An 11,847-nucleotide genomic window follows, 5' to 3' on the forward strand; every position below is an offset into this window, starting at 1 on the left:
CGTTAAAGAAGGGGGACTTGGGTAACAATAATAACTCGTTTTTCTAATTAATTTGCTATTCATTAGTTCGACAGTTTATTTTTTCCAACACTTCAGTGAGTTGTCTAAGCGTCAGACACCTGCCTGATCTCCTGTATTCTGTTACATTTTATACCCAATGCCCCCCCCCCCCCCCCCCCCTTTTTTTTAGTGCAATCTGTTTATATGGTTAAAGAATTACACAAACGGTAGATAAAGGTTGCATTTATATTGGAATATATTGTAGTAGGCCTCACTGGGTCTCTTTATTATGGAAAAATGTTGACACAATGCAAACTCCTTTCTGGTACTGGCATTATAAGGGTGACCAGATGTTACAATTTTGTGGGACAGCATTTTGGTCCCCTGATTCCACTCTCTGAGTCAAAATCTCTTATTTTGATTGGCTCTAGTATACAAAAATTAGCAGTACATGGCAGACACTGTTCTAAAATTTGGCCTTTAACGGCTGTGAAGAAAGCAGAAAGGCTGTCTTCATGGGTCATGTGCAGGATAACATGTCATTTTCTGACCAAAATAAATATGAATATCATGGAAGTTACCACATGTGAAATGCAACAAGACTGGAAAAGTGCTTATAAGTGTGTGAAGTTAGTGAAAGTCAGTTTCCAGTGTTTTTCCTAAGCTATCATTCTTTTCAGTTTCACACAGGAGAGGATGATATGGAGTGACCAAATAGTACAGGTGGGAATTACCACGATACACTCCATGATACAGTGTTATTGCAAACATTCCCAGTTAAACATTGCCAGTATACATTTATTCAATAAGAAAGTTAATGGATAAATCATTTTATACATTGTATAAAGTTACAAAATGAGATTATCACTGAAACCTGCCAAATGTTGCCATAAGAGGGAGTCAGTCTACTATAAGTCTGTTTGAATGGGTCCTTGGAAATCACCTATCTGTTATTGGGCACAAAGACAGAAATCCACATTTAGCTCTCACATATGGAAAAGAAATAGAAAAAACTTATAAAAGACTTGCATCAGATGTGGCCTACTTCATATAGTGAATCATATAAGGCTTATATGATTTACTCATGAAAGTGGCCACTTTCATATATTATTTTACTAAGTATCCAAAACATACAAGTTGGGATCTTATATCTGTTTTCACTCTTGTATGCTTTTGATACAAGTTTCACACAAGACAGATACAAACTTTATAAGATTTATATATATCTTTTCCATATGCTCAATAACAGTCCTGTTCTATCGGTATATAACCAGAAAACAACCAACTGACAGGCAGTTGAGTCGAGTCCCCTCGAGTTGTGCAGACTGATCAGAATCAGAGAAACTTTATTAATCCCAGAAAAGAATGCTACTGTGAATTGTCACAGCAGCATGCATACAACAAATCACATAAAATAAATTTTCTCTTTATAGAGATATAAATATAAAAATAACTATATACATGAATATAAAAGGACACTATTAACTCATATTTCTGTGATATTAAAGATATTAGTGTACAGGTGTGCAAGTATACATTGTGGAGTACAAAGTGACAGAGTGCAGTGAGCAATGCTTAGTCTGGTTCAGTATGTGTGGGTCTGACCCAAGTGGATGAACTAAAGAGAGTGATAGCAGCAGGAAGGAACGAACTCCTGCGTTGTTCCCTCAGACAGCAAGGTTGAAGGAATCTGTTGCTGAAACTGCTCTTCAGATTGTCCAGTGTGTTATAGAGAAGGTGGGAGTCATTTTCCATGATTGCCAGCAGTCTTGGCGACATATTGGCATGTCTGCATTTAGAAATTAGACAGCAGTGGTTGGCAACCCTTTGAAAATCTCTCTGAGAGTGATTCCAGCCAGTCCAACTCAGGCTCTGAAAAGTTGCCTCTTATCAGACGACCTGTGCAATTACCTTGGGATCAAAAGTGGTTGTGACTGTAAAACATCCACAACCTCTGGGTAACCATTTAGTCACCACAAGTTGCAATCAGTGTTAGCAGACCATTTTTTTGTAGATGCAAGCAGGTTGCTGTCCTGCTTTTGCTCACATGACTCTGCCCGTATGAATACTATGTATTCGAATACTATATTTGGCCCTCACATTTGACCTGCATAGCTTACATCTGTTTATTCTTTTAGGTTGGACACTCCAGGCCTCACATGTCTCACACTCATACTCATACTCATACTCGTATATTTCTCTCAGACAAACAAACTGTTTGTCCCACATTTAGTTTGTTGGGATCTGGTCACCCTGTTATAGGATGTAAATACTTGTAGGATAAACACTAATGTGCCAGCATTATGCAACAGGATGCTCCTAATTAAAATAAAAGGGACACAGACAATCGTAGTTTACAGTTTATATGAAAAACTCATAATAAATAACTTTGTTCTTAAATACTCTGTTTTGTAATGAAAATGTAACACCAGAAACATCAGACATTCTGAGGGAAATAAATGACTCAGAGGACATCAGCTCTGTGCTCAGTGACCACACTGTCAGTCTATTAAGCTGAAGTTTAAACTAAAAAAAAACAAACATCTGATCTCCCTGAACAAAACTGCTTCATTTGTTTGATGTGCATTATTTGACTGATGTCACATTTAACTTAACGGCAGTCATGAGAAACATGAAAAGGCACATTGTCAGTTCAGCATCAAAACCTGGAATTGAAAGGGCAAAAAAACAGTATTTTACATAGTTTTTGTTCCCTGCAGTCTTTTCATACACCACAAGTGTGGAAATCGGAGAAGCGAAAAGATAAACACACAATGCGCTGCCTCGTAATGTAGCTAACCTGCTACATTTGTAGCTTCATGTAGAAACAGGTTTCCTCAGAAACATTTAAAAGTCGTTACATATTATGAAACTTAACAAACACGTTGTTAATTTTCATGCTATGTTTTTGTACCTTGCACCTATATTTTCAGCCTATCCGCACAACAGCAGGCATCTCATTGATAATTAACGGCCAAATGCAACCGTGATTCATTTAAACATCATGTCAGTTCCTCATCTGGTGCACCCTTTACTATGTTATACCATTTATATTACCCATAATGCAATTTCTTTAGTCTTGGGACCATATAAAGTGTATGATTTGGACGAGTTAAAGCCCTTTAAACCATGACCAATGAAGCTGGAGGTTCAGCTGTGGGGGCAGAGTTTGTCTTTCTTTGGTCCTCTACTGTACTTCTTGTCTTTGCAGACTGGGCCCAAAAGGAGAGGTAGGCTGTAGAGGAAGATGATAACCAAATTCAACACCACACAAAGCAGCGCTGGACCCACTGAGTTGGCAAATGTGATGGGGATTGAGTTTTCCACGAGCCAGGAACGGCGTATCGTCATGTCCTGCTCCATGGCCTGCATCTGAAAGTGGGTGCCGAGGATGGCGCACACATGGAAAAGCTGATGGCTGTGACCTGCAGAGGGAGCAGTTGATATGTGTTTGTTAGAGGAAAGAGGTAGACTGCAAACGTTCAGCACTGAGCAAATGATTCACATTGGAAGCACAACATTAACACAGGATATGTGAAAAAACAGAGGTGATTATGCATTACTGTTGTAGCACAGCAGAGAGAATACTTTTTAATATCCACTTAATAAAGTGCAGTGCTGGAAAATGATTAAGTCAAACTAGTCAAACATTTGTTCAATGCTGGTTTGGTTTATAATTGATGGATGTTTTTCCGTTGGAGATCTTTATGATCTTTTTGTCACTGATTAATTACCCCTTAGTGTTGGTGAATGCTTATTAACCTCACCTTAGGATCAGAAATTAGCATTAAAATTCACTTTATTTGAAGTACAAAAACCATAAAGACGTGAAAGTCACAGAGTTATTGCAAAAAAATGGCCAAAACAAATGACTTATAATAAATAGTACATTGAACATTCAAAAAAGCTAAAAAAATTTCATGCTGAAGGAAAAGAAAAAAAATGCAGCACAATACAGCGATGCAGAGAGCATTTTTAACGTAATCTTTGCCAACAAAGAGACAGTAGTTAAAGTTCTTTCATGGCTAGATCTCTGCTTTCAGTAGCTTGTAAATGTCTCCTTTGTCTGTCTTCCTTTTAGTGCTGAGCAGGTTGTGTACAGTGGTTTATTTTGTGAAACACTATGTACAGCTAAGAGGATCGATAACACTCTATCAGTAAACAGGCCGAAAAAGCTAAACATGCTAATAATTATAAAGAGTGCTCGTCAGATCTGGTTTACCTATGAAGTCGAAGCTTCCGGGTGCCAGGCGCTCGGGTAAATGGGTGGCAAACAGAAAAGCAGTGAGAAAAGCCAGGGTGATGTGGTAGTAGTGGAGGATGTTGGTAGCGTAATCTGTACAGCCCTCCCCTTTACACAGGAACACCTGCGAACACGACAGCACAATCGCTTTTAACTTCAATGGTTAAATAGCCGATGACTGTTTTTTACTTTAACACCCCAAAATTTCTTAATGAGGGTCAAACTCTCTGCATCTGCCAGTGGAGCTGCTTTCATGTCATAAACGCAGATTAAGAAAAAAACAAGAGTATTGTTCATATTTATGATATTTATGGTATTGTTTTTATCATAAATGTTAAACGCATTTATCTAAACAGGGAGCTAATTGGTTGTAAAGTATTCAGGTGGGTTCCAAACATGAGCAAGTGGCTTCTGCTTTGTAGTCTTTCAAAGGAAAATACTCGGCTCCTCTTGATATACATCGAAGGGGTTGCGTCATTTTATAGAAGGTTACCGCCTTCAATAAAAGGCGTTTATTGTTTTATGATATAATAAAATATTTTCTTCAGGGGTTAGTGATTTTTATCTGTTTATTATGCCCTTTTCTGTAGTAGCTGTGGATTTTATCATGTAACATACATAATTTTAGATTATCATACCAAGGATGCAGCAATATATTTAATATGTATTGGAATATTAGCCCCGTACTATATAGCTTCTGTGTAGCCATCTACTGATGCTATTTGCCAACGTTTTTCTGTTGTTTCGCATCAGTGTTTGCTGGCTAAACTTTCAAAGGCAGTGTGATGATAAAATTAACTTCTGCATAACTTCTGTAAGGGAAAGAATTGTTATTTTTGTTTATTTAAAGCCGCAACAGCTTTAAAGTTAAATCTGAGGTAGCGTTGATGGCTAAGTTATGCAAATGGAAGTGGAACATTGAGCACCAGGGTCAAAAACCCTTAAAAAATGCTGTGTTTTTTGGTGTAGCAAAGAAGTTTGAAGATGATACTCACACAGAAAATTACAAACATACACGTGCTTTCAGTCTGTTACCTACTGTATGGTTACCTCTCTAGAACTAACCGCATATTTTGCTTTATAGTGTTTCAGGTGTGTCTTGTGAGGCAAGTGGATGTTTAAAGTGCCTTACCCGGTAGAACAGAGGAATGTTGTCAAACAGGTAAGGGCAGGCAAAGGCTACGACTCTAAGAAATTTGCTAAACTTTGGACTCTGGTACTCAGGGAATCTGGAGGGAAAAAAAAGAAAGAAAGGCATTTTCAGTGGAGGAAGCTCTACAGAAACAGAATCATCATCGATAATGAAAACATTATGTAAGAACTGATTATTAACCTGCTACATTTTTTAAACAGAACATAAATTAAAATGGAATTACAGCTGAAAACAGCTTGAATGAGCCAGAAATGATAATAAAACAAATCTTTCTTTAAACAACTCAAAATATAAATACACGCAAATATATTTAAATTTACGAAGCATGTGGACCATGAAATGTTTTCTGAGCAGCACGTTAATGCAGTGCCCGCTCCCTCCTATTGTTGCGTGAAGCCAGGATTGACTTTGAGTCAGTGAGTCAGGCTGTTACAGAACACGTTTAGCTGCCCTGTGTGTCAGCTCCTCCAACCTGCTCCAATTGAAACTGTGCTTAGAGTCAGTCACCGTTCAGGGCTGGTCCGTATAGTTACAGTTACACCTCTGTCAGTGCGCCCCAGGGTGTCTGTGGCTATAATGTAGCTTGCCATCACCAGTGTGTGAATGTGTGGATGACAGGTTGTGTAAAGCGCTTTGGGGTCCTTAGGGACTAGAAAAGCGCTATACAAATACAGGCCATTTACCACGCCATTTACAGATACATAACAACAGCTGTGTTAAGAAGCAAGTTGCTCAATTGCACCTTCGAAATTCCATTCACCTTCTGTGGTGTGTCCGAAGACTTGTCAATACTTTAAATAGATGACTCACATGTTTTACGTAGGCACCTTGCATTTAAATAATGACAGTGTAACGAAAAATACAGTTCAGAGGATGATAAACGAGACGGAGGAGCAGGTTGTTAGCAAATACGTTTTGTTTACCTCTTTATGATGTCGTGATTATACTGTAGAAATGGTAAGCCAAGCCTTAGCGGTGGGGGAAAGATAAGTGAAAGAACAATCATTAGCTAGACCAAGCCAACATTTTCCAGTACATAAAGGTAATAAATATGATTATTGCTGTAAATGCACGACGTGGAAAAGTGAATACTATGTTTTGCCTCTTATGATCAAAATTCCAGCAAACTTTACATTTTCCAAGAGTTCTGATTTGCAGTCGCTGAGAATGATCTGGATTTTGATGTAAGCCACGCCCACCATTGTGCTGTACGAGACACGGTGCTCAGGCTGTTTGACAAGATTTACGTGACTCATGTACTCAAGTACAACCTCGAGATACAAAGACGACAAATATTTGTTAGCTGTCACATTACAATGTTGTCTTGGACCAGGTTCACCCAACTGCTATAAACATATTTTCCTTCTTATTAGTTCAGCTGGAGTTGAAACACTGACTGCGTAACTGTATGCTTCCTAGAAAGTGTTACTGTGCTAATGACGACACGATAACATGCATGTTCGCCTGTACAGCGTTACGTATAGCATGGGAAAAGGAAAAAGCATTTAGTATGTTGTTCTGAGAAGATGCAAATGTTAGATCTTAACTGAATTTCTCAGAGGACTCCTCTAAAGCTTTCCATTTCAAAGTTTCACCCACAGCTGGAGCTTTAAATGGGCAAAAACTTTTAGATCAAACACACAGTCACACAGGCTAAAAAGGACCTACAGCATGTTTGTGCTCAGTTCTGCACCATGCACCTACAAAAAAAACCTTTACTGTTGTTAGTTTTATTGTACCTGCACTCTTATGCAATGGAGAGGTTCTATCCTGTTTTTCCCCCCTTTATTTTCATACACAGTGAGGCACTTATATTTTATTCATCTTGCATAAGATGAGCTTTTAGATTTTAGATTGGCTTGAATCAGTTAAAAATTGATTTTGAGCTGGGGACGTAATGTTTTTTTCAGTTGGAAAATTTTGTTAAAAGCACAAAGTGAAGCCATCTGCTGTTAAGAAGGCTCGCATGTTAAATTGCATAGTACAGACACCTCTTCTTGCATAATAAAAGCATAAATCTAGGATAGAAACAGCATCAGCAGTAGGGATGTAAAAGTCATTTTTTCAGCTTACCTGGAGTAGCATGCTAGGATGGTGCAGATGACGGTGTTGAACACAGTGATGGTGATGTAGGACTGGTGGAAGGAGCTGTTCGCCCACTTGTCAGGGAAAATGTAAGCTGAATAGACGATTGCTGAGCCTGCAGCCGAGCACACCATAAGCATGACAATCTAGTCTTCCAGCACTCCATAATTCCATTAAAATCTGACCTAGAAAACTACCATAAGTTTAGACTGCGCCTGAATCAGAACTTTAGAAAAGGTAATCCACATTGGTTTCACTGAACATGTTTAGATTATGCACACAAGTGCACACAATGATATTACAACAATGGCTGTGTCACGTTCTAATATGGACCCACTACTGCGCAGTGGACGTCCCTGCCCCTTTCGAGTAGAAGTACAAATTCACCCATCGTGTATCTTCCTCGAACAGCTTTTGTTTTTCACTTACCCAGGCTGTAGAAACTGATAGAGCCATAGTCAAAAAAGAAGCAGATGTGGCGTGCCCGCACTGACATGGTGCTGAAGGTGTGAGCGCAGCTCGACGCCAGTGGATAAATGCAGCAGGTGAACAGGAAGATCACCATGGGCCAGGTGAAGGAGTCCTGCCACGCTTTCTGCATCAGCACCACCGTTACTAGTTTCCATAGGAAGTACCTGCCGGGAGAAAGACTGGGTTGATGAAATCAGAATGGATGTAGCACATGCGTATAACAGATACGTCTAGTTATAAGGAGTATTTAGTAGTTTTAATTCATTTAGTTTTGGAGTGTGATTATTTGATGGTGTACTCAGAACAAAAACGGCTGTGTGCACAGACAGACTGCAGGAAGAAGAAACGGAGAAACACGATGCACATGCTTTCATACGGGAAGGTCTAATGAATAGTTTGATGGGTATGATATAAATCGAATGCTATGGCTTTTATAGTCACCAAATCAATGCTGCTGAACAAACATGGCAGATTTTCCAGCCGTGGCAAACAGAGCTCTGAGTCCATTTAGGTGACACTTTAGGTGGGGTTTTCCTTTCATTCGTCAGCCATGGAAAAGGTTAATTATTAACTAAAGAGCACTGCAACTAACTGATAGTTATAAGGTTAAAAAAGAATCTGGCAGTCAAAGCTGAAAGACGCACATCGATGACTAAACCCAACTTCTATCATTGCTCTGTTTTGTTAGTAAGCTGCTCTGTGCTGAATTCCCTGTGGTCATACCATTTGTGGTCACGTATAAATAGGAAATAATATACTCTATATGTCAGCTGTGAGCACAGTAAACACACGTTGGCTCCCATGTTTCACACGGCTTTCTGTACAACCACTGCATGTCATTTTTCACATTTCTGTTTGCTGAAGGATTAAAGAACCACAAAGCAAAGTCTCAAGGACTACGAGGTGACATCCCAGCTGTTTCCCCTCCAAGTCAGTACACTGCGGTATGCTGTCTAGCTCCATATTTTATACACAGACCTGAGAGTCAAACTTTTCCTCAAGGCAAGAAAGCTAATAAATGTTTAAGTGTCCAGAAGTATTAACTGGAGCCGGAACATCCAACTGGCTCCGTGCTTTGAAGCGACACAGCAACATTAAGGAGGCCAGAAAACCTACATATAATAGCAGAAAGTTGTATGTAGCACCTATCAGTGTAGAAAAAGTACTTTATTACTCAGAAAATGATGTATTTGGCAGTTACCTCTGCAGCTGACTTGACTTTACAAACACTTTTATCCTATCATGAGGATATTGTATTGCCTTGTGTATTGCAGTCACTGCCTCGACTTCTCAGAGCGCCTCACTAACAAATCAACATTACTTGTGCTTTTCCCATCACCGAGCAGTTAACTAATTGTGGCAGTTTATGCAAAAGTCTTCAGCACAGATCTGCTCATTACTACCTAGGTCTACATAGAGCCCCTGGACACCAACACCCATGTGTCCTTTGCTTATCTGAACACAAAGACACTCACAACCACCCACACCACCCATGCAATCAAAGGAAGGAAGGAAGTGCAGAGCGACTAATGGGAAAAGAAGACTCTGAAGTACCTTTAAATCCTTACACAACAAGAACAGCATCGAGACGTTAGCTACAGAGCTGCCACAAGTCATGGAGAGATTCTATCGTCATGTTTGTCAAACAGACAGAGAGGAATCGCAAGTTTAGGAGGAGGCCGAGGAGCCAAAACTACTTTAGAAAAGAGTCCTCTGTATTTTTCTTTGTCCACCTTTGCTTCTGTTTGTTAGTCATGCAAACTCTTACGTTGGGTTTAACGTTGAGCTAACTGACAGGCTTTAAACTGGACAGGCTTAATTACTGCGCGCAGTCGTCAGACTGGATTTCTTATCGCAGTTTTCAGATTTTAGTAATTCCCTCACGTAACGCACTGCCTAATCAGTGTCGCTCATGCTGAAACCACATCTACACTTGAGTCTTGAGTATAAAAAAGGACATTAAGTCTCCATGATAACTATGCTCAAATAGAAAAATGAAAGCTTTTCTGTAAATGCCAGGATGAATGATGATGAGCTAACAAGATTTAATGAGTTACTGATCAACTTTACAAATTTGAAAACTTTTTTGTTTGTTGTCTGGAAAGCTTTGTAATCCTCCTTCGTCCCAAATAGTCACAAATTTTGGTCAACAGGACAGTGCTGATAAAGAATTGTGTAAACACAAACAGGCTCATATTAAGATTGAGCATCGTCATACGCAAAATGACAGTGACAGGGAGGCACGGTGATGGGGGACCCGCATCGTTGCTAAAATCACAACAAACATCTGTGTATATTCAGTCCTCGTGTTACGTAAGTCGGTGCAAACAGATGCTGCTGAAGCTGCAGGTCCCTTGAGTCTTTTGATCTCCATTCTGTGAAAACTGGCCACGCTACTTTTAAACTTTTTTTTTTTTAGTATTAGTACTGTAACGTGCCACTGATCCTCTGCCATCTGTTGAACTCCATCAAGATGTGCACATAACATGAATTCCAAGCAGACTGGCACTGCAGCAGTAGTCAGTCACCTCTATCAGTACAGTCGTACTGATAGAGGTGATAAGAGTTAGGTCCGACTGCAGAAAATGCCACAAAGGTATAACGTAAGCAAATATTCAAAGAAAATTCTAGAAAACTCACAGTCCTACGAACTTTACAAGATGTGCAAGATTCCTTCTTTCATGAATCCGACCAGGCTGGTCAGCAGGGAGTGTAAAATCACGTACACTCTTCTCTGCTTTAAAAAGCTGCTTCTCTGCTGCCCCTTTATTCACAGCCGGGTCAGCACAGCCGGGAGCGCTGCTTTTATGCTCTGCTTTGCTTCTGTATTAATATTTTTATTTAGTAAACGGAGAATATAGTAGAAAGACTTCACTAACTATGATCAAGACTGTACTTGATCGCTCAGCTGTCACCTCGTGTACAAACCAGGCCACCTGCCAGCTGAATTTAAATTCTGTCAGGTGTGTCGCATGTTGTCAATCTTTCCAAGCGCACAGCAGGGGGGGGTGAAAACAACTTTGCAGTGAAAGAAAAACAAGAGAAAAAAATTGTCAGCTGTACCAGGTGGGCAGAAAATGGGTCCAGATATTGAGCGTTTCATTGGTCATCTGGAAGAGGCTCAGGATGCAGTCGGTGGCTGAGCTCCGGGGGTGCCGGTACCCAGTAATAATGCCGTCCTCATGGAAAACCTCAATGAAGAAACACTTGCAGTTAGTGCTCTGCCCAAATGTGAGAAGACCAATTTTGTTTTCACCTCTTCTGAGAGTTTAACAAAGAATGCATGACTAGGAAATTTCTAGAAGATTAAGTTTCTGGTCAGTGTACAAATCTCGCCCTTCTCAAATATAAAAGCGGTTTGTTTCTTTTTCAACATCTTGCATTTTTGACTTTTGTCTTTGAAATGATTTGATTTGATGGATATTTTTTTTCTTTTTTCAAATTTCTAGCACTTATCCAGTCTAAAAAGCGAAAAATTGTAAAGATTGAGTGAAGGTAAACTTACTTTGGGCACTTGATTCATGGTGAAGACTCGTGGCAATTTGATGAGGCTGAGCATGACTACGGCAAGGTGCTGCTGTCTGAGAGGCGAGCTTAACTGAAGCTATAAGCCGGGTGTGCCTCCGTCTTTTATAAGCTTTGCATTGTCATGCTGATTTCAAGGTTCCTCCCCTATCGTGTCCTCCCTCTTCAAACCCAACGAGAATTTCCAGTGTACCTGTGCCACTCCTACTCCTGCTGTCTCTCTGGAGGCAGAGGGTATGCACACACAGGTGTATGCTCACATAAACAGACACATACACACACCCACAAAAAAAAAGTTTGACAAGACTGGACCAAAATTACTCCTGTCACAGCGACATTGGCGTTATGAAACAAAGCTATTGTTATTTTG

At 39.8% G+C, this 11,847-nt stretch overlaps 1 protein-coding gene across 2 annotated transcripts; it reads right to left on the reverse strand.

The window, feature by feature from the left end:
- Window positions 1–339: 339 nt before the first annotated feature.
- paqr5b (progestin and adipoQ receptor family member Vb) lies at window positions 340–11,535 on the reverse strand. 2 transcript variants are annotated; one of them, XM_084938576.1, is made up of 8 exons: window positions 11,458–11,535; window positions 11,016–11,143; window positions 7,911–8,116; window positions 7,470–7,596; window positions 6,320–6,364; window positions 5,376–5,472; window positions 4,223–4,367; window positions 340–3,425 (listed from the first exon to the last, which is right to left on the reverse strand). In XM_084938576.1, the coding sequence occupies exons 1-8, from the start codon at window positions 11,509–11,511 to the stop codon at window positions 3,151–3,153; spliced, it is 1,077 nt and encodes a 358-aa protein (XP_084794702.1). In that variant the 5' UTR covers window positions 11,512–11,535; the 3' UTR covers window positions 340–3,150. The 2 variants fall into 2 exon arrangements, with proteins under 2 accessions (XP_084794702.1, XP_084794764.1); XM_084938638.1 differs by lacking the exon at window positions 6,320–6,364.
- Between the last annotated feature and the right edge of the window lie 312 nt (window positions 11,536–11,847).

This window comes from Perissodus microlepis, chromosome 1 (genome assembly GCF_051167445.1).
Source record: "Perissodus microlepis isolate ML-2025 ecotype Zambia chromosome 1, ASM5116744v1, whole genome shotgun sequence".
NCBI lineage: Eukaryota > Metazoa > Chordata > Actinopteri > Cichliformes > Cichlidae > Perissodus > Perissodus microlepis.

Excerpts from the sequence above, each read along its gene's own strand:
- paqr5b (XM_084938576.1), bottom strand. The coding sequence starts at position 11,511 with ATGCTCAGCCTCATCAAATTGCCACGAGTCTTCACCATGAATCAAGTG. Across the intron at positions 6,365-7,469 it reads ATCCTAGCATGCTACTCCAG|GCTTGGCTTACCATTTCTAC; the intron begins GTAAGCTGAAAA and ends CCCACCGCTAAG. Across the intron at positions 4,368-5,375 it reads ACATTCCTCTGTTCTACCGG|GTGTTCCTGTGTAAAGGGGA; the intron begins GTAAGGCACTTT and ends TCGTGTTCGCAG.